At 50.6% G+C, this 22,206-nt stretch overlaps 1 protein-coding gene across 1 annotated transcript in view; it reads right to left on the bottom strand.

Moving 5' to 3' along the window:
• Window positions 1-22,206, bottom strand: part of CNTROB (centrobin, centriole duplication and spindle assembly protein) — a 35,079-nt gene that overhangs the window by 10,846 nt on the left and 2,027 nt on the right. Inside the window, exons 2-14 of the mRNA XM_063930863.1 lie at window positions 21,501-21,890; window positions 20,781-20,868; window positions 20,637-20,694; window positions 14,146-14,296; window positions 13,560-13,676; window positions 12,775-12,891; window positions 12,599-12,697; window positions 12,279-12,485; window positions 11,782-11,928; window positions 11,412-11,545; window positions 5,738-5,863; window positions 5,422-5,563; window positions 4,019-5,315 (exon numbers count right to left, since the gene is read on the bottom strand). Coding sequence (XP_063786933.1) covers window positions 4,019-5,315; window positions 5,422-5,563; window positions 5,738-5,863; window positions 11,412-11,545; window positions 11,782-11,928; window positions 12,279-12,485; window positions 12,599-12,697; window positions 12,775-12,891; window positions 13,560-13,676; window positions 14,146-14,296; window positions 20,637-20,694; window positions 20,781-20,868; window positions 21,501-21,863 — 3,046 coding nt within the window. The 5' untranslated portion in view covers window positions 21,864-21,890. The remainder of the gene's footprint in view (window positions 1-4,018; window positions 5,316-5,421; window positions 5,564-5,737; window positions 5,864-11,411; window positions 11,546-11,781; window positions 11,929-12,278; window positions 12,486-12,598; window positions 12,698-12,774; window positions 12,892-13,559; window positions 13,677-14,145; window positions 14,297-20,636; window positions 20,695-20,780; window positions 20,869-21,500; window positions 21,891-22,206) is intronic.

Raw genomic sequence — 22,206 nt, 5'->3', positions numbered from 1 at the left:
CGTTCCACCGCCATGCCGTCAAACGCAGCAGCGGTAAGTCTTGGAACAGACATGGTACTTGCTGAAACAAGTCCCTTCTTAGCGGCAGAGGCCATAAGTCCTCTGTGAGCATCTCTTGAAGTTCCGGGTACCAAGTCCTTCTTGGCCAATCCGGAGCCATGAGTATAGTTCTTACTCCTCTACGTCTTATAATTCTCAGTACCTTAGGTATGAAAAGCAGAGGATGGAACACATACACCGACTGGTACACCCACGGTGTTACCAGAACGTCCACAGCTATTGCCTGAGGGTCTCTTAACCTGGCGCAATACCTGTCCCGTTTTTTTTCAGACGGGACGCCAGCATGTCCACCTTTGGTAATTCCCAACGGTTTACAATTATGTGGAAAACTTCCCCATGAAGTTCCCACTCTGCCGGGTGGAGGTCGTGCCTACTGAGGAAGTCTGCTTCCCAGTTTCCATTCCCGGAATGAAACACTGCTGACAGTGCTATCACATGATTTTCCGCCCAGCGAAAAGTCCTTGCAGTTTTTGCCACTGCCCTCCTGCTTCTTGTGCCGCCCTGTCTATTTACGTGGGCGACTGCCGTGATGTTTTATCCCACTGGATCAATACCGGCTGACCTTGAAGCAGAGGTCTTGCTAAGCTTAGAGCATTATAAATTTACCTTTAGCTATATTTATGTGGAGAAAAATCTCCAGACTTGATCACACTCCCTGGAAATTTTTTCCTTGTGTGACTGCTCCCCAGCCTCTCGGGCTGGCCTCCGTGGTCACCAACATCCAAAACTGAATGCCGAATCTGCGGCCCTCTAGAAGATGAGCACTCTGTAACCACCACAGGAGAGACACCCTTGTCCTTGGATATAGGGTTATCCGCTGATGCATCTGAAGATGCGATCCGGACCATTTGTCCAGCAGATCCCACTGAAAAGTTCTTGCATGAAATCTGCCGACTGGAATTGCTTCGAAGGAAGTCACCATTTTTTTTTTACCATGGCCCTTGTGCAATGATGCACTGATTTTAGGAGGTTCCTGACTAGCTCGGATAACTCCCTGGCTTTCTCTTCCGGGAGAAACACCTTTTTCTGGGCTGTGTCCAGAATCATCCCTAAGCACAGGAGACTTGTTGTCGGGATCAGCTGCGATTTTGGAATATTTAGAATCCACCCCTGCTGTTGTAACAGTATCCGAGATAGTGCTACTCCGACCTCCAACTGTTCCCTGGACTTTGCCCTTATCAGGAGATCGTCCAAGTAAGGGATAATTAAGACGCCTTTTCTTCGAAGAAGAACCATCATTTCGGCCATTACCTTGGTAAAGACCCGGGGTGCCGTAGACAATCCAAACGGCAGCGTCTGAAACTGATAGTGACAGTTCTGTACCACGAACCTGAGGTACCCTTAGTGATAAGGGCAAATTTGGGACATGGCCCGGTTCGTTATCACTGCTCTGAGTGACTCTATCTTGATTTGAACCTTTGTAAGTGTTCAAATTTTTTTAGATTTAGAATAGGTCTCACCTAGCCTTCTGGCTTCAGTACCACAATATAGTGTGGAATAATACCCCTTTTCTTGTTGTAGGAGGGGTAATTTAATTATCACCTGCTGGGAATACAGCTCGTGAATTTTTTCCCATACTGCCTCCTTGTCGGAGGGAGACCTTGGTAAAGCAGACTTCAGGAGCCTGCGCAGGGGAAACGTCTCGACATTCCAAACTGTACCCCTGGGATACTACTTGTAGGATCCAGGGGTCCTGTACGGTCTCAGCGTCATGCTGAGAGCTTGTCAGAAGCGGTGGAACGCTTCTGTTCCTGGGAATGGGCTGCCTGCTGCAGTCTTCTTCCCTTTCCTCTATCCCTGGGCAGATATGACTCTTATAGGGACGAAAGGACTGAAGCTGAAAAGACGGTGTCTTTTTCTGCAGAGATGTGACTTAGGGTAAAAACAGTGGATTTTCCAGCAGTTGCCGTGGCCACCAGGTCCGATGGACCGACCCCAAATAACTCCTCTTCCTTTATATGGCAATACACCTTTGTGCCGTTTGGAATCTGCATCACCTGACCACTGTCGTGTCCATAAACATCTTCTGGCAGATATGGACATCGCACTTACTCTTGATGCCAGAGTGCAAATATCCCTCTGTGCATCTCGCATATATAGAAATGCATCCTTTAAATGCTCTATAGTCAATAAAATACTGTCCCTGTCAAGGGTATCAATATTTTTAGTCAGGGAATCCGACCAAGCCACCCCAGCTCTGCACATCCAGGCTGAGGCGATCGCTGGTCGCAGTATAACACCAGTATGTGTGTATATACTTTTTATGATATTTTTCCAGCCTCCTGTCAGCTGGCTCCTTGAGGACGGCCCGATCTATAGACGGTACCGCCACTTGTTCTGATAAGCGTGTGAGCGCCTTATCCACCCTAAGGGGTGTTTCCCAACGCGCCCTAACTTCTGGCGGGAAAGGGTATACCGCCCATATTTTCTATCGGGGGGAACCCACGCATCATCACACACTTCATTTAATTTATCTGATTCAGGAAAAACTACGGTAGTTTTTTCACATCCCACATAATACCCTCTTTTGTGGTACTTGTAGTATCAGAAATATGTAACACCTCCTTCATTGCCCTTAACGTGTGGCCCTAATAAGGAATACGTTTGTTTATTCACCGTCGACACTGGATTCAGTGTCCCTGTCTGTGTCTGTGTCGACCGACTAAAGTAAACGGGCGTTTTAAAACCCCTGACGGTGTTTTTGAGACGTCTGGACCGGTACTAATTGTTTGTCGGCCGTCTCATGTCGTCAACCGACCTTGGCGCGTGTTGACATTATCACGTAATTCCCTAAATAAGCCATCCATTCCGGTGTCGACTCCCTAGAGAGTGACATCACCATTACAGGCAATTGCTCCGCCTCCTCACCAACATCGTCCTCATACATGTCGACACACACGTACCGACACACAGCACACACACAGGGAATGCTCTGATAGAGGACAGGACCTACTAGCCCTTTGGAGAGACAGAGGGAGAGTTTGCCAGCACACACCAAAAACGCTATAATTATATAGGGACAACCTTATATAAGTGTTTTCCCTTATAGCATCTTTTTTATATATTTCTAACGCCAAATTAGTGCCCCCCCTCTCTGTTTTAACCCTGTTTCTGTAGTGCAGTGCAGGGGAGAGCCTGGGAGCCTTCCCTCCAGCCTTTCTGTGAGGGAAAATGGCGCTGTGTGCTGAGGAGATAGGCCCCGCCCCTTTTTCGGCGGCCTCGTCTCCCGCTCTTAACGGATTCTGGCAGGGGTTAAATATCTCCATATAGCCCCCGGAGGCTATATGTGAGGTATTTTTAGCCAAAAAAGGTTTTCATTTGCCTCCCAGGGCGCCCCCCTCCCAGCGCCCTGCACCCTCAGTGACTGCCGTGTGAAGTGTGCTGAGAGGAAAATGGCGCACAGCTGCAGTGCTGTGCGCTACCTTAAGAAGACTGAGGAGTCTTCTGCCGCCGATTCTGGACCTCTTCTCGTTTCAGCATCTGCAAGGGGGCCGGCGGCGAGGCTCCGGTGACCATCCAGGCTGTACCTGTGATCGTCCCTCTGGAGCTAATGTCCAGTAGCCAAGAAGCCAATCCATCCTGCACGCAGGTGAGTTCACTTCTTCTCCCCTAAGTCCCTCGTTGCAGTGATCCTGTTGCCAGCAGGACTCACTGTAAAATAAAAAACCTAAGCTAAACTTTTCTAAGCAGCTCTTTAGGAGAGCCACCTAGATTGCACCCTTCTCGGCCGGGCACAAAAATCTAACTGAGGCTTGGAGGAGGGTCATAGGGGGAGGAGCCAGTGCACACCACCTGATCCTAAAGCTTTACTTTTTGTGCCCTGTCTCCTGCGGAGCCGCTATTCCCCATGGTCCTTTCAGGAACCCCAGCATCCACTAGGACGATAGAGAAAAATCGGCTTAGTAACCCAGTGACACCCCTGGGCCCTAGTAAATTGTGTGTGGGAGATCAGACTCACCCGTGCCAGTCATGGTGCTGTCCGCCTGTGGCTCCAGAGGGAAGAAACCGTGGTGGCTGCCGAAGCTGTGACTCAGATCTTCCACTTGCATGGGGTAGAACCTTTCTTCATGGTCAGTGACCCTGCGACTTGGTCGGTGACTCCCAATAGAGTCCTCTTGATGGCCAGACTGGATTCCAAACTGGCGGCTGTGACCTTGGTTGGACTCCTTGTATATGTGGCTGAGGTGAGGAACGATTACAGGGGCCTGATGGTGGCTTGTGCGAGCATTGAGGCTACCGATATCCTTCTGGTGGCTAAAGACAATCATGGGTTGACTGACTTCCTCTTTGGCGTGGGCACGGGTGTCAGGGTTCTGGCTACTTCTACTGTCCCTTAGTGTCGTAGGCTGGCTATGACTAATTGCAAAAGAATGGTCAGCCAAGTCCCCGAACTGGCTACTACCAATAAGGTTCAGGATGTTCTGCCTATCCATCATGGACTGACGGATCTCCTCCAGGATGTGGTTATAGTTTACAAGGTTTCGCCCACTATCATCTCCTAACATCACTGGCTGACTTTGGCTATCAGAATGACCACTGGAGTTCTTGTATTGGCAACTGGCAATATTAAAACGGCTCTTCTCTGAATAGACCGGGTTTTGGTCAATAACCATCACAGACTGACCGTATGGTTCCTTTATATAGTCACCAAAGGTATATTTCCTGCTTGAGTCACCGTCCGCACTTTGCTGGGGTTTGTCCGGACCACCGGGCTGGAAGCTGCCACTATTGAGAAGACTTTGGCAGGTGGAGTCTGCCGTTGCTGGGACTTTGGCCTTCTGACTTACCTTATCACGTGACTGGCAGCCATCTATATAGGACAGTCCACCAGCATCATTAGCCATCATAGCTTTGTTGCTTATCTGGTTGCCATCCTTGAAGAATCTAGGACTTGGCTCCTGTAAGTGGCTCTGATGGACAATGTTTTGATTATCTGTGAAGTTAATCAGGTCTGAGCCACTGTTCTGCGCGAGTTGTCCACTGCCAAATGCCTGCTGTGTGGTTCCGTCACTGTCTTCTGCATGCTGGTTTCTACTCAACCCAAGGTGGCTACCACCGGCTGTGTTCTGGCTGCTTCTATCAGTCACTATATTTGAGCCGGCACGGCCAATCGAGTTGCCCGCTCCTGCTGCCCCAAGCCTTGTCTGATCACTGGTCTCGCCGTATCCACCATCTCTGGTTTGCAGGAAGGGCCACTGTCTGTCAGGGTCTGTCTGCTGAGCAGGCAGGACGAGTGATGAGCCTTCGGAGGGATCCTGAGACACAGAAGAAGATTGGGTTGCTGTTTAGTTACATGTCTGGATAAAGATGTACGGACACTGTACATATATGTATATATAGCTCTAGAATAAAACCCTTCACCTTGGCAGTGAGCACTTGCAGGGCCTGACTCCAGTGACTCTTCATGACGTCTTGTAGCTGGGACAACTTCTGCGCTCGCTCGATCTCCAGCCGGTGGACAGCCCGCGACAGCTCCTGACATCGCTCATCTGAGCGAGACAGTCTAGGGTGACAGGGAAGAGGAGAATGGAACCCTTCTATGTTCTGAGGTGGCCCTTCCTACTAGAGGGCGACAAGGACTGATAGGGGACACAGACTAAAAGGTAGATAAGAGTGTGCTCCTCCCACAGCAGGGTAACATGCAGGGAAATACACGCTACAAGATTGAGACACTCACTGGAGTTCATAATCCATGATGACCTCTCGGTGACGCCTCTCTCGTTCCTGTAACTCAGATTTGAACTGAGACAGCTGGTTGGACAGTTCTGTCTCGTGCTGAGAGGTGAGGTCTAATAGCTGTCTCCTAAGTTTTGGGAAAGATGACTTGAGGTGAGAAGACCCACAAGTATAGTCCCTATGTCGCTCACATACACGGACAGTCCTTCCCGTCACTCTGCTCCCTATGTCGCATATACACACGGCTAGTCCTAACCGTCACTCTGCTCCCTATGTCCTTCATACACATGGATAGTCCTTCCCGTCACTCTGCTCCCTATGTCGCATATACACACGGCTAGTCCTAACCGTCACTCTGCTCCCTATGACGCTCATACACGCGGATAGTCCTTCCAGTCACTCTGCTCCCTATGACGCTCATACACGCGGATAGTCCTTCCCGTCACTCTGCTCCCTATAACGCTCATACACGCGGATAGTCCTTCCCGTCACTCAGCTCCCTATGACGCTCATATACGCGGATAGTCCTTCCTATCACTCAGCTCCCTATGACGCTCATACACGCGGATAGTCCTTCCAGTCACTCTGCTCCCTATGACGCTCATACACGCGGATAGTCCTTTCCGTCACTCTGCTCCCTATGACGCTCATACACGCGGATAGTCCTTCCCGTCACTCTGCTCCCTATGACGCTCATACACGCGGATAGTCCTTCCCGTCACTCAGCTCCCTATGACGCTCATATACGCGGATAGTCCTTCCTATCACTCAGCTCCCTATGACGCTCATACACGCGGATAGTCCTTTCCGTCACTCTGCTCCCTATGACGCTCATACACGCGGATAGTCCTTCCAGTCACTCTGCTCCCTATGACGCTCATACACGCGGATAGTCCTTCCCGTCACTCAGCTCCCTATGACGCTCATACACGCGGATAGTCCTTCCCGTCACTCTGCTCCCTATAACGCTCATACACGCGGATAGTCCTTCCCGTCACTCAGCTCCCTATGACGCTCATATACGCGGATAGTCCTTCCTATCACTCAGCTCCCTATGACGCTCATACACGTGGATAGTCCTTCTCGTCACTCTGCTCCATATGACGCTCATACACGTGGATAGTCCTTCTCTTCACTCTGCTCCATATGACGCTCATACACGCGTACAGTCCTTCCAGTCACAATGCTCCCTATGACGCTCAAACACGCGGATAGTCCTTCCCGTCATTCTGCTCCCTATGTCCCTCATACACGCGGATAGTCCTTCCCGTCACTCTGCTCCCTATGTCCCTCATACACGCGGATAGTCCTTCCAGTCACTCTGCTTCCTATGTCCCTCATACACACGGATAGTCCTTCCCGTCACTCTGCTCCCTATGACGCTCATACACGCAGATAGTCCTTCCCGTCACTCTGCTCCCTATGTCCCTCATACACATGGATAGTCATTCCAGTCACTCTGCTCCCTATGACGATCAAACACGCGGATAGTCCTTCCCATCACTCTGCTCCCTATGACGCTCATACACATGGATAGTCATTCCCATCACTCTGCTCCCTATGACGCTCATACACATGGATAGTCCTTCCCGTCACTCTGCTCCCTATGTCCCTCATACACATGGATAGTCCTTCCCGTCACTCTGCTTCCTATGACGCTCATACACGCGGACAGTCCTTCCCGTCACTCTGCTCCCTATGACGCTCATACACGTGGACGGTCCTTCCCGTCACTCTGCTCCCTATGTCCTTCATACACATGGATAGTCCTTCCCGTCACTATGCTCCCTATGACACTCATACACGCGGATAGTCCTTCCCGCCACTTTGCACCCTATGACGCTCATACACGCGGATAGTCCTTCCCGTCACTCTGCTCCCTATGACGATCAAACACGCGGATAGTCCTTCCCATCACTCTGCTCCCTATGACGCTCATACACATGGATAGTCATTCCCATCACTCTGCTCCCTATGACGCTCATACACATGGATAGCCCTTCCCGTCACTCTGCTTCCTATGACGCTCATACACGCGGACAGTCCTTCCCGTCACTCTGCTCCCTATGACGCTCATACACGTGGACGGTCCTTCCCGTCACTCTGCTCCCTATGTCCTTCATACACATGGATAGTCCTTCCCGTCACTCTGCTCCCTATGACACTCATACACGCGGATAGTCCTTTCCGTCACTCCGCTCCCTATGACGCTCATACACGCGGATAGTCCTTCCAGTCACTCTGCTCCCTATGTCCCTCATACACATGGATAGTCATTCCAGTCACTCTGCTCCCTATGACGATCAAACACGCGGATAGTCCTTCCCATCACTCTGCTCCCTATGACGCTCATACACATGTATAGTCATTCCCATCACTCTGCTCCCTATGACGCTCATACACATGGATAGTCCTTCCCGTCACTCTGCTCCCTATGTCCCTCATACACATGGATAGTCCTTCCCGTCACTCTGCTTCCTATGACGCTCATACACGCGGACAGTCCTTCCCGTCACTCTGCTCCCTATGACGCTCATACACGTGGACGGTCCTTCCCGTCACTCTGCTCCCTATGTCCTTCATACACATGGATAGTCCTTCCCGTCACTATGCTCCCTATGACACTCATACACGCGGATAGTCCTTCCCGCCACTTTGCACCCTATGACGCTCATACACGCGGATAGTCCTTCCCGTCACTCTGCTCCCTACGCTCATACACACGGATAGTCCTTCCCGTCACTCTGCTCCCTATGTCCCTCATACACAAGGATTGTCCTTCCCGTCACTCTGCTCCCTATGACGCTCATACACGCGGATAGTCCTTCCCGTCACTCTGCTCCCTATGTCCCTCATACACGCGGATAGTCCTTCCCGTCATTTTGCTCCCTATGACGCTCATACACACGGATAGTCCTTCCCGTCACTCTACTCCCTATGTCCCTCATACACATGGATAGTCCTTCCCGTCACTCTTCTCCCTATGTCCCTCATACACGCGGATAGTCCTTCCCGTCATTTTGCTCCCTATGACGCTCATACACACGGATAGTCCTTCCTGTCACTCTGCTCCCTATGTCCCTCATACACATGGATAGTCCTTCCCATCACTCTGCTCCCTATGTCCCTCATACACGCAGATAGTCCTTCCAGTCACTCTGCTCCCTATGACGCTCATACACGCGGATAGTCCTTCCCGTCACTCTGCTCCCTATGTCCCTCATACACATGGATAGTCCTTCCCGTCACTCTGCTCCCTATGTCCCTCATACACGCAGATAGTCCTTCCACTCACTCTGCTTCCTATGACGCTCATACAGGTGGATGGTCCTTCCCGTCACTCCACTCCCTATGACGCTCATACACATGGATAGTCCTTCTCGTCATTTTGCTCCCTATGTCCCTCATACACGCGGATAGTCCTTCCAGTCACTCTGCTCCCTATGAAGCTCATACACATGGATAGTCCTTCCCGTCATTTTGCTCCCTATGTCGCTCATACAAGCGGATAGTCCTTCCTGTCACTCTGCTCCCTATGACGCTCATACACGCGGATAGTCCTTCCCGTCACTCTGCTCCCTATGACGCTCATACACGCGGATAGTCCTTCCAGTCACTCTGCTCCCTATGACGCTCATACACGCGGATAGTCCTTTCCGTCACTCTGCTCCCTATGTCCCTCATACACATGGATAGTCCTTCCAGTCACTCTGCTCCCTATGTCCCTCATACACATGGATAGTCCTTCCAGTCACTCTGCTCCCTATGTCCCTCATACACATGGATAGTCCTTCCCGTCACTCTGCTCCCTGTGATGCTCATACACGCGGATAGTCCTTCCCGTCACTCTACTCCCTATGACGCTCATACACATGGATAGTCCTTCCCGTCATTTTGCTCCCTATGACGCTCATACACATGGATAGTCCTTCCCGTCACTCTGCTCCCTATGTCCCTCATACACATGGATAGTCCTTCCAGTCACTCTGCTCCCTATGACGCTCAAACACGCGGATAGTCCTTCCATCACTCTGCTCCCTATGACGCTCATACACATGGATAGTCCTTCCCGTCACTCTGCTCCCTATGTCCCTCATACACGCGGATAGTCCTTCCCGTCATTTTGCTCCCTATGACGCTCATACACGCGGATAGTCCTTCCCGTCACTCTGCTCCCTATGACGCTCATACACGCGGATAGTCCTTCCCGTCACTCTGCTCCCTATGACGCTCATACACGCGGATAGTCCTTCCCGTCACTGTGCTCCATATGTGCCTCATACACGCGGATAGTCCTTCCAGTCACTCTGCTCCCTATGACGCTCATACACATGGATAGTCCTTCCCGTCATTTTGCTCCCTATGACGCTCATACACGCGGATAGTCCTTCCCGTCACTCTGCTCCCTATGTCCCTCATACACGCGGATAGTCCTTCCCGTCACTCTGCTCCCTATGACGCTCATACACATGGATAGTCCTTCCCGTCACTCTGCTCCCTATGACGGTCATACACGCAGATAGTCCTTCCCGTCACTCTGCTCCCTATGATGCACATACACGCGGATAGTCCTTCCAGTCACTCTGCTCCCTATGTCCCTCATACAAGCGGATAGTCCTTCCCGTCACTCAGCTCCCTATGACGCTCATACAAGCGGATAGTCCTTCCCGTCACTCTGCTCCCTATGTCCCTCATACAAGCGGATAGTCCTTCCCGTCACTCAGCTCCCTATGACGCTCATACACACGGATAGTCCTTCCCGTCACTCTGCTCCCTATGTCCCTCATACACACGGATAGTCCTTCCCGGCACTCTGCTCCCTATGACGGTCATACACGCAGATAGTCCTTCCCGTCACTCTGCTCCCTATGACACACATACACGTGGATAGTCCTTCCCGTCACTCTGCTCCCTATGTCCCTCATACACGCGGATAGTCCTTCCCGTCATTTTGCTCCCTATGACGGTCATACAAGCGGATAGTCCTTCCCGTCACTCTGCTCCCTATGTCCCTCATACAAGCGGATAGTCCTTCCCGTCACTCTGCTCCCTATGACACACATACACGTGGATAGTCCTTCCCGTCACTCTGCTCCCTATGTCCTTCATACACACGGATAGTCCTTCCCGTCATTTTGCTCCCTATGACGGTCATACACACGGATAGTCCTTCCCGTCACTCTGCTCCCTATGACGGTCATACACACGGATAGTCCTTCCCGTCACTCTGCTCCCTATGACGGTCATACAAGCGGATAGTCCTTCCCGTCACTCTGCTCCCTATGTCCCTCATACAAGCGGATAGTCCTTCCCGTCACTCTGCTCCCTATGACGCTCATACACACGGATAGTCCTTCCCGTCACTCTGCTCCCTATGATGCACATACACGCGGACAGTCCTTCCAGTCACTCTGCTCCCTTTGTCCCTCATACACGCGGATAGTCCTTCCCGTCATTTTGCTCCCTATGACGGTCATACACACGGACAGTCCTTCCCGTCACTCTGCTCCCTATGACGCTCACACACGCGGATAGTCCTTCCCGTCACTCTGCTTCCTATGTCCCTCATACACACGGACAGTCCTTCCCATCACTCTGCTGTCTAAAGTTCAGGTCTCAGTCACCCCGTGCCTCAGGCTTTGCTACCCCATGCCTCAGGCTTTGCTACCCCATACCTGTGTTGTTCTCTAACTGTGCACAAGTGCTGAGCGCTTTCCTCATGAAGCGCAGTCAGCCGCTCTGCGACCGTCTCCTCCAATCGCATCTTGTGCTCGCTCTCTAGCCGCACCTTCTCCGACTCATTCCGTGCCTGTGGGCAGAAGACACAATAAACGAGAGGCAGTGGAAAGCGGGTGAGGGGACCGGGCTGACAGCACCTGCTACGGCAGGTCAGTGACCTGTCCCGTTCTACCTTGTAATATGGCCAGGGGCCGCTTCATGGGACTGTGGCAATGAACAGGCCGGATGTCACATACTATGAGGTCCTATAGTGAGGTCTCCTCTGTATTAGTGTCATGTGGGATCATCACTCTGATTGTCTGTTACCTTCTCTAAGTTGAGCTCCATCTGCAGAGTGTCTCTCTCCCTGTACGAGGCTTGCAGCTCCCGCTCCAGACGGAGGACTTCTCCCTGCAGGGAGGAGAGGGCCAGCTGCCACTGCTGAGACTTCTGGGTCTCCTGCTGAGTCAGCGCCTGCGGGGAGGAAGAGGAGGAGGATGTAACCTTTACCTAGTAAGGACAGTACAAAGCCAGCATATGGTTCCAGAGTGCAGGTGTGCAACCGGTGTCTCTCCAGCTACTGTGGAACTACAAGTTCCATCATGAACTGCATAAAATCAGTTGGTACTGAAGCACAGTCTGCGAGGGAGTACCAAACAGACCAAGCCTCTGAGCCCTGGGTATATTCCCTGGAGGTGGAGAGTCACAAACTGCCCAGGCATAGGGCGTGCTGGGATGTGTAGTCCAACAGCAGCTGGATGGCCGCTTACTGCCCTCCCCTGCTTTAGAGACATCCTGGACGAGACACGTTTCTACTTTCTTACCTTCTCCTTTTCCAGCTCTCTCCTCCCTTCCTCCTGCAACCGCCTGCTCTCTTCCTGCAGCTCTTGCTCCCTCTCCGCCCAGGATCTCTGCTGCTCCTGCATTCGGTGGTGTAGAGACTCCAGCTCCCTCCGCTGGTCCGCTCTGGCCTCTTCTCCGGCCTCACATTCTGCCTGAAGCTGAGACACTCGGGCGGCCTGCTCCTCCGCCTGCATGAAAGAGAACCTACTGTCTGACCGATACAAGTTTTCCAGTGGACGTGGCTTCAGCTAGCAGCATCAGGGGGCGAAGCTCCCAAAGGGGGGACACTCCGGTCACTCACCAGCCTCTGCAGCTCTCTCTGCCGCTCCTCTGCTGCCTGGCTGTCTCTGGACAGAGACTCATGGGCCTGGGCAAGCTCCTTCCGCACCTGAGTCAGAGTCTGGAGAACAGAGGAGGAGTGGATTGGTACAGAGTGAGTGCGGGGATCATTACCCAGACAGCGGGACCCTCACTCACCTCTTGGTCTTTGGATCTGGCCTGCTCTGCCTCCTCCTTCTCTCGTCTCAGGTGGCGCAGGGTCTCCTCTCTCTGCTGCTCCTGCTGCTTCCAGCCACCCACCACCAAGGCCAGCGTCTGTGGGGAACAGCCTTTGCATGAAGTACCGCCAGATAGGCCTCGTTATACAAAGCCATTATTTTCGATCAATAAATGTAGAACAGAAACAGACACGTGACCACTGTGATAACCAGGCTGGTAGCATCAGCCAATACTGTACTGTGAGTTCATACCCGATCCGATCTGACCCATGCTACTATATGCTGCTTTCTGATGTCACACACTTCACCTTTAAAAACTGAAAGGTAGAAAACAAATTCGAATGACACCCCCTTGGACACTGGATTCAACCATTTTGTGGGCTGAACCAATATTCATGGGGCAGTGATGTCACTGCTTGCCAGCGATTTCATTGGCTGAACACCGGTTCACTCACAAACCACGCAGCCGATGCACACACCGTAATACAAGTCAGACGAGTTCCCTGCTGCAGGAACTTATCTTCAGTCATGGCCTGGAAGTAAAGCTGGCACCCTTTGTCGCTATATGGCTGCGGACTGTCATAGGGAGAGATCTATCGAACCTTGGTGTGAGATAAAGTGGAGAGAGATAAAGTACCGACCAATCCGCTTCTCACTGCCAGAGCTGTCCTTGAAAAATGACAGAAGCAGTCTGGATGGAACTTTAACTTCCTCCAAGGTTTGATACATCTCCCCTGATAGACACACAAGAAGCTGTAGGATTACCTGGTCCAGCTGCTGGATCATGGTGTCCTTCCTGCGGTCGGCTGCCACAGTCACCGACACCCTCTGCTGTAGTTCCAGCATCTCGTTCTGTAGCTTCTGGATGTGACGCTCCAGGTGCTGGTGAGGGAGAGGTGCAGAATGCCATTGTAAGCATGTCCAGCTAGGGACACCCTCTTGGTGGAGGTGGGAGGGGATGGTGGGGGAGGGGAGGAGGGGATCTAGAGTAATTAGCAGAGAACCGAATGGATTTAATTCAGGCTGTCCCCACGTGATGCATTAACAGGATTCACTGGCACAGAGGCTTAACAGCTGATCCGGAGTCATGACAGATGACAGAAATGAGAGGGGGAGGGGGGGGTGGGAGTGTGCACGGGAGCAAAGGAATGTAAAGAGAGTGCAAGAGACAGACTGAGAAAGTGAGCAGGAATGTCAGAAAGTAATGCAAAGAAAAAGAGATAGAGAGCAAAAGAGTAAAAAGAGGCGGAGAATGCAGACGAGCAGGCATGGATAAGGATAGGGAGAGACAGGATACAGTGCAAACAGTGGCCGGGACTCGTAAGGCATGAGATATAATGGCTGGGCATACCTTGCGACGTGTAGTCTCTTTCTCAAGGGCATCTCTTAGGTGCAGGTCAGGCAGAGAGGGGGCTGCATTATACAGGGTGGAATAACGAGGGAAGAGACCCTCCAGACCAGCGAGAGACAATGGAGGTGACAGGTCCTGCCCAGGGTAGGCACTAAGAAAATAAGAATTTACTTACCGATAATTCTATTTCTCGGAGTCCGTAGTGGATGCTGGGGTTCCTGAAAGGACCATGGGGAATAGCGGCTCCGCAGGAGACAGGGCACAAAAAAGTAAAGCTTTACTAGGTCAGGTGGTGTGCACTGGCTCCTCCCCCTATGACCCTCCTCCAGACTCCAGTTAGGTACTGTGCCCGGACGAGCATACACAATAAGGGAGGCATTTTGAATCCCGGGTAAGACTCATACCAGCCACACCAATCACACCGTACAACTTGTGATCTAAACCCAGTTAACAGTATGACAACAGAAAGGGCCTCTTAAAGATGGCTCCTTAACAATAACCCGAATTAGTTAACAATAACTATGTACAAGTATTGCAGATAATCCGCACTTGGGATGGGCGCCCAGCATCCACTACGGACTCCGAGAAATAGAATTATCGGTAAGTAAATTCTTATTTTCTCTATCGTCCTAAGTGGATGCTGGGGTTCCTGAAAGGACCATGGGGATTATACCAAAGCTCCCAAACGGGCGGGAGAGTGCGGATGACTCTGCAGCACCGAATGAGAGAACTCCAGGTCCTCCTTTGCCAGGGTATCAAATTTGTAAAATTTTACAAACGTGTTCTCCCCCGACCACGTAGCTGCTCGGCAGAGTTGTAATGCCGAGACCCCTCGGGCAGCCGCCCAAGATGAGCCCACCTTCCTTGTGGAGTGGGCTTTTACAGTTTTAGGCTGTGGCAGGCCTGCCACAGAATGTGCAAGTTGAATTGTGTTACAAATCCAACGAGCAATCGACTGCTTAGAAGCAGGTGCGCCCAACTTGTTGGGTGCATACAATATAAACAGCGAGTCAGATTTTCTGACTCCAGCCGTCCTTGCAATGTATATTTTTAAGGCTCTGACAACGTCCAACAACTTGGAGTCCTCCAAGTCGCTAGTGGCCGCAGGCACCACAATAGGTTGGTTCAGATGAAATGCTGATACCACTTTAGGGAGAAAATGCGGACGAGTCCGCAGTTCTGCCCTATCCGAATGGAAGATTAGATAAGGACTTTTATAAGATAAAGCCGCCAATTCAGATACTCTCCTGGCAGAGGCCAGGGCTAGTAACATAGTCACTTTCAATGTGAGATATTTCAAATCCACCTTTTTCAATGGTTCAAACCAATGGGATTTGAGGAAATCTAAAACTACATTTAGATCCCACGGTGCCACCGGAGGCACCACAGGAGGCTGTATATGCAGTACTCCCTTGACAAAAGTCTGGACCTCAGGGACAGAGGCCAATTCTTTTTGGAAGAATATTGACAGGGCCGAAATTTGAACCTTAATGGATCCCAATTTGAGACCCATAGATAATCCTGATTGCAGGAAATGTAGGAAACGACCCAGTTGGAATTCCTCCGTCGGAACCCTCCGATCCTCGCACCACGCTACATATTTTCGCCAAATGCGGTGATAATGTTTCACGGTGACTTCCTTCCGTGCCTTAATCAAGGTAGGAATGACTTCTTCTGGAATGCCTTTCCCTTTTAGGATCTGGCGTTCAACCGCCATGCCGTCAAACGCAGCCGCGGTAAGTCTTGAAAAAGACAGGGACCCTGCTGTAGCAGGTCCCTTCTCAGAGGTAGAGGCCACGGTTCGTCCGTGAGCATCTCTTGAAGTTCCGGATACCAAGTCCTTCTCGGCCAATCCGGAACCACTAGTATTGTTCTTACTCTTCTTTGCCGTATGATCTTCAATACCTTTGGTATGAGCGGCAGAGGAGGAAACACATACACTGACTGGTACACCCAAGGAGTTACCAGTGCGTCCACAGCTATTGCCTGTGGATCTCTTGACCTGGCGCAATATTTGTCCAGTTTCTTGTTGAGGCGAGACGCCATCATGTCTACAATTGGTCTTTCCCAACGGTCTATTAACATGTTGAAGACTTCTGGATGTAGACCCCACTCTCCCGGATGAAGATCGTGTCTGCTGAGGAAGTCTGCTTCCCAGTTGTCCACGCCCGGGATGAACACTGCTGACAGTGCTATCACGTGATTCTCCGCCCAGCGAAGAATCTTGGCAGCTTCTGCCATTGCACTCCTGCTTCTTGTGCCGCCCTGCCTGTTTACATGGGCGACCGCCGTGATGTTGTCCGACTGAATCAACACCGGCTTTCCTTGCAGGAGAAGTTCCGCCTGGCTTAGAGCATTGTAGATTGCTCTTAGTTCCAGAATGTTTATGTGAAGAGACTTTTCCAGGCTCGACCACACTCCCTGGAAGTTTCTTCCTTGTGTGACTGCTCCCCAGCCTCTCAGGCTGGCGTCCGTGGTCACCAGGATCCAATCCTGAATGCCGAATCTGCGGCCTTCTAATAGGTGAGCCTTCTGCAACCACCACAGAAGTGACACCCTTGTCTTTGGTGACAGGGTTATTCGCAGGTGCATCTGCAGATGCGACCCTGACCATTTGTCCAACAGATCCCTTTGGAATATTCTTGCATGGAATCTGCCGAATGGAATTGCTTCGTAAGAAGCCACCATTTTTCCCAGGACTCTTGTGCATTGATGTACTGACACTTTTCCTGGTTTTAGGAGGTTCCTGACCAGATCGGATAACTCCTTGGCTTTTTCCTCTGGAAGGAAAACCTTTTTCTGAACCGTGTCCAGAATCATTCCTAGGAACAGCAGACGAGTTGTCGGGATTAAATGGGATTTTGGAGTATTCAGAATCCACCCGTGTTGTCTTAGCACCTCTTGAGATAGTGCTAAAGCTGTCTCCAGCTGTTCTCTGGACCTTGCCCTTATTAGGAGATCGTCCAAGTATGGGATAACTAATACGCCTTTTCTTCGAAGAAGAATCATCATCTCGGCCATTACCTTGGTAAAGACCCGAGGCGCCGTGGACAATCCGAACGGCAGCGTCTGAAACTGATAGTGACAGTTTTGAACAATGAACCTGAGGTACCCCTGGTGTGCGGGGTAAATCGGAACGTGTAGATACGCATCCTTGATGTCCAAGGATACCATAAAGTCCCCTTCTTCCAGGTTCGCTATCACTGCTCTGAGTGACTCCATCTTGAACTTGAACTTTTTTATGTAGAGGTTCAAGGACTTCAGATTTAGAATAGGCCTTACCGAGCCATCCGGCTTCGGTACCACAAATAGAGTGGAATAATACCCCTTTCCTTGTTGTAATAGGGGTACTTTGACTATCACCTGCTGAGCGTACAGCTTGTGAATGGCTTCCAACACCCTCTCCCTTTCGGAAGAGACGGTTGGTAAGGCAGACTTCAGGAAACGATGAGGAGGATCCGTCTCTAATTCCAACCTGTACCCCTGAGATATTATCTGCAGGATCCAGGGGTCTACCTGCGAGTGAGCCCACTGCGCGCTGTAATTTTTGAGACGGCCCCCCACTGTCCCCGAGTCCGCTTGAGAGGCCCCAGCGTCATGCTGAGGTTTTTGCAGGAGCCGGGGAGGGCTTCTGTTCCTGGGAAGGAGCTGCCTGTTGGTGTCTCTTCCCTCTTCCTCTGCCTCGTGGCAGGTACGACAAGCCCTTTGCTCTCTTATTTTTGTAGGAGCGAAAAGGCTGCGGTTGAAAGGTCGGTGCCTTTCTCTGTTGGGGAGTGACTTGAGGTAAAAAAGTGGATTTCCCGGCAGTAGCCGTGGCCACCAAGTCTGATAGACCAACTCCAAATAACTCCTCCCCTTTATACGGCAAAACCTCCATGTGACGTTTTGAATCCGCATCGCCTGTCCACTGTCGTGTCCATAAGGCTCTTCTGGCTGAAATGGACATAGCACTCACCCGAGATGCCAGTGTGCAAATATCCCTCTGTGCATCACGCATATAGATAAATGCATCCTTTATTTGTTCTAACGACAGTAAAACATTGTCCCTATCTAGGGTATCAATATTTTCAATCAGGGATTCTGACCAAACTACTCCAGCACTGCACATCCAGGCAGTTGCTATAGCTGGTCGTAGTATAACACCTGCATGTGTGTATATATTCTTTTGAATAACTTCCATCTTTCTATCTGATGGATCCTTAAGTGCGGCCGTCTCAGGAGAGGGTAACGCCACTTGTTTGGATAAGCGTGTGAGCGCCTTGTCCACCTTAGGGGGTGTTTCCCAGCGCGCCCTAACCTCTGGCGGGAAAGGGTATAATGCCAATAACTTTTTTGAAATTATCAACTTTTTATCAGGAGCAACCCACGCTTCATCACACACGTCATTTAATTCTTCTGATTCAGGAAAAACTGTTTGTAGTTTTTTCACACCATACATAATACCCTGTTTTACGGTATCTGTAGTATCAGCTAAATGTAACGTCTCCTTCATTGCCAAAATCATATAACGTGTGGCCCTACTGGAAAATACGTTTGAATTTCTACCGTCGTCACTGGAATCAGTGCCCGTGTCTGGGTCTGTGTCGACCGACTGAGGCAAAGGGCGTTTTACAGCCCCTGACGGTGTTTGAGGCGCCTGGACAGGCATTAATTGATTGTCCGGCCGCCTCATGTCCTCAACTGACTGTTTAAGGGAAGATAAACCATCACGTAATTCCACAAATAAAGGCATCCATTCTGGTGTCGACCCCCTGGGGGGTGACATCTGCATATTTGGCAATTGCTCCGCCTCCACACCAATATCGTCCTCATACATGTCGACACCACGTACCGACACACACCGCAAACTCACAGGGAATGCTCTAATGAAGACAGGACCCACTAGCCCTTTTGGGGAGACAGAGGGAGAGTCTGCCAGCACACACCACAAAGCGCTATATATACAAGGGATATCCTTATATTAAGTGCTCCCTTATAGCTGCTTTAATATATATATATATATAGCCATTAATGTGCCCCCCCTCTCTGTTTTACCCTGTTTCTGTAGTGCAGTGCAGGGGAGAGACCTGGGAGCCGTTCTGACCAGCGGAGCTGTGACAGAAAATGGCGCCGTGTGCTGAGGAGATAGGCCCCGCCCCTTTTTCGGCGGGTTCTTCTCCCGCTATTTTTCCAGTCAGGCAGGGGTTAAATATCTCCATATAGCCCCTATGGGCTATATGTGAGGTATTTTTAGCCTTGTATAAGGTTTATATTTGCCTCTCAGAGCGCCCCCCCCCAGCGCTCTGCACCCTCAGTGACTGCCCAGTGAAGTGTGCTGAGAGGAAAATGGCGCACAGCTGCAGTGCTGTGCGCTACCTTATGAAGACTGAGGAGTCTTCAGCCGCCGGTTTCCGGACCTCTTCATGCTTCAGCATCTGCAAGGGGGTCGGCGGCGCGGCTCCGGGACCGGACTCCACGGCTGGGCCTGTGTTCGATCCCTCTGGAGCTAATGGTGTCCAGTAGCCAAGCAGCAAATCCACTCTGCATGCAGGTGAGTTTACTACTTTCCCCCTAAGTCCCACGTTGCAGTGATCCTGTTGCCAGCAGGACTCACTGTAAAGAAAAAAACCTAAACTAAACTTTCTCTAAGCAGCTCTTTAGGAGAGCCACCTAGATTGCACCCTTCTCGTTCGGGCACAAAATCTAACTGGAGTCTGGAGGAGGGTCATAGGGGGAGGAGCCAGTGCACACCACCTGACCTAGTAAAGCTTTACTTTTTTGTGCCCTGTCTCCTGCGGAGCCGCTATTCCCCATGGTCCTTTCAGGAACCCCAGCATCCACTTAGGACGATAGAGAAATAAAGAGAGAAGAAGCACACATTGGGCGGTCACTAGTATATAGAGAGGATCCCTGCTATACATTCACACTGTCATACCTATCAGATATATAATGCATAAACCCGTTTATTTAAGACAGCAACGCTGCGGCCTAAACACGTCCCTTTTCCAGCAAACAAACATTACTATGTGGGAAAGCAGACTGCCTGTGGGGGTTGCCACTGAGTTTGGAGCGCCCCAGCAGTTGTGGATTATAAAAGTGATAATGCCAAATGCCTGTGGAATATTATACACAGAAGGATGCAGAAACAGCAGGACTTCCACTCCCGAGAGTGCCGCTGTTTCTGCATCCTTCCGTCTGTCACCTACTGCAGAGGGAACCCAGGCGTCTTGGTGTATGCCTTAGGGAGCGAGTGGCGGTCTTTCTGGTTCTGGAAGTATATATATATATATATATATATATATATATATATATATTATATATATATATATATATATATATATATCTCCACTACTAATAGGAGGAGTGAAGCTATGCATCCTGGGACAGCTAAAGCTTTAACTGTTTGGTGCCCGGATGCCTTGTCCACCACTACACCCCCCGATGTTTCCCTGTGGAAACCCTATGTACCCTGCGGCAGAAATCTCATGACAGCTGGACTAGTTGTCACGTACCTCAGCAGGGTACTCGTGCTGTCACTTTCTTGCTCCAATCTCTTTTCAGATGCGTCTCCTGCAAGAAGACATTGTGTATGAAACTAACATTGCGCTTGCGACTCCCCCGCACCCTGCCATACACACAAAACATCCGCCACTCACCATGTGAGGTCACCGCGTCGCTGAGTGTCAGCATGTTCTTCAGGTGATATCGCAACGACTCCATCTGCGAGATGTACGGAGACGGTTCCTGTGGCGCAGAACACTCATTAATCACGCGCACCTTCATCATGCCTGCCACACACATATTAGGTATGGCCATCGACCATTGATAATTGACAAACATCGATGGACGATGGTTTTGACAGTGATGACAGAGAGCCAATAGTTCTCTGCCATCGATGGCTGAGTGGAACCAAATATATATATTTTTTCTGCACGCTTAGCCCCCCTCCCCCCCCCCCCAGCTACCTGCTAAGCCCCGCCCCGGGTTTTTTTTTGACCAGCGGCCGGTCTATGGTGGCCATTGAGTGATGCAAACCATCGATGGTTCACAATAAATGGTTTATGTGTGAAGCCAGCTTTTCATTGCCTGACAGTCATTTTCTGCGGCCTAATTTCAACATTTCTGAGCAGAATTATACATTACCAGGATTAATCGATATTTTTGTGACCAGAACCCATCTTGCCGCACAACTGTTAAATGGAGAATAAGTTCTGGACAACTTTGTGGACCCAAGTAAATTCTCTTATCAAATATCATTTCAGGTAGTTGAGGTTCTTGTCACCTATCGGCCACATTTATAGATTCAGGGCCCGCTGCTTATAACAGTAGCTGACTTGCAATGAGAGGTCACGCAGACTGGGCAGGTCACTACTAACCTTTGGTCCAGATGCCTCCACGCCTTCCTGCAGTCTCCTCTCCATCTCATCTGCCAGATCGTCCACCTCTGTGGCCATGGCAAGACCTCTGGTTGATACCTGCGGGCCGGGGGTCCTTTGAAACTTCTCAGCCTCCTCCTGGTCCGCTTCCCGGCTGCGTCTCAGAGAGGCGTAGAGCTGAGCCGTGACCTCGGATGAGAATGAGCGCCTGAGGGAGGGGTCAGAAGGGGAGAACAGGACAGGTGGAGGAGAGGAGGAATTGGTGAGGGAACGACGAGGAGACGTAGGAGAGGACAGAGGAAGAGGTTCTATGCCGCTGAGGAGGGAGGCATCCTGCAGAGAGAACGCATGAGGAAGAGCCATGAAAAAAAGAGAGAGAGAGGGAGAGAGCTGGAGAGGGGAGAAGAGGAAGGACATTACTATTATTTTATGGCGCCACAAAGGTTCCACAGCGCCGTACATAGAGGCAGAACATGACACAGAAATGACATATAAACAAACTGTTGCAGGCTAGCTCACACATATAATTATATGCATCTATATAAAAATAATGGATAGCTCTCATGTTTTTGGTATACTGTATATAGCGTAATAATATACTGTATACACTCACATTACAGGAGAGCTGCTGCCTGTGTATACAGATAGTATATATCCATCACACTGTTTATAGTGTAATAATATACTGTATACACTCACATTACAG

This window comes from Pseudophryne corroboree, chromosome 6, assembly GCF_028390025.1.
Source record: "Pseudophryne corroboree isolate aPseCor3 chromosome 6, aPseCor3.hap2, whole genome shotgun sequence".
NCBI classification, from domain to species: domain Eukaryota; kingdom Metazoa; phylum Chordata; class Amphibia; order Anura; family Myobatrachidae; genus Pseudophryne; species Pseudophryne corroboree.
This window is presented reverse-complemented; position numbering and strand designations above follow the sequence as displayed.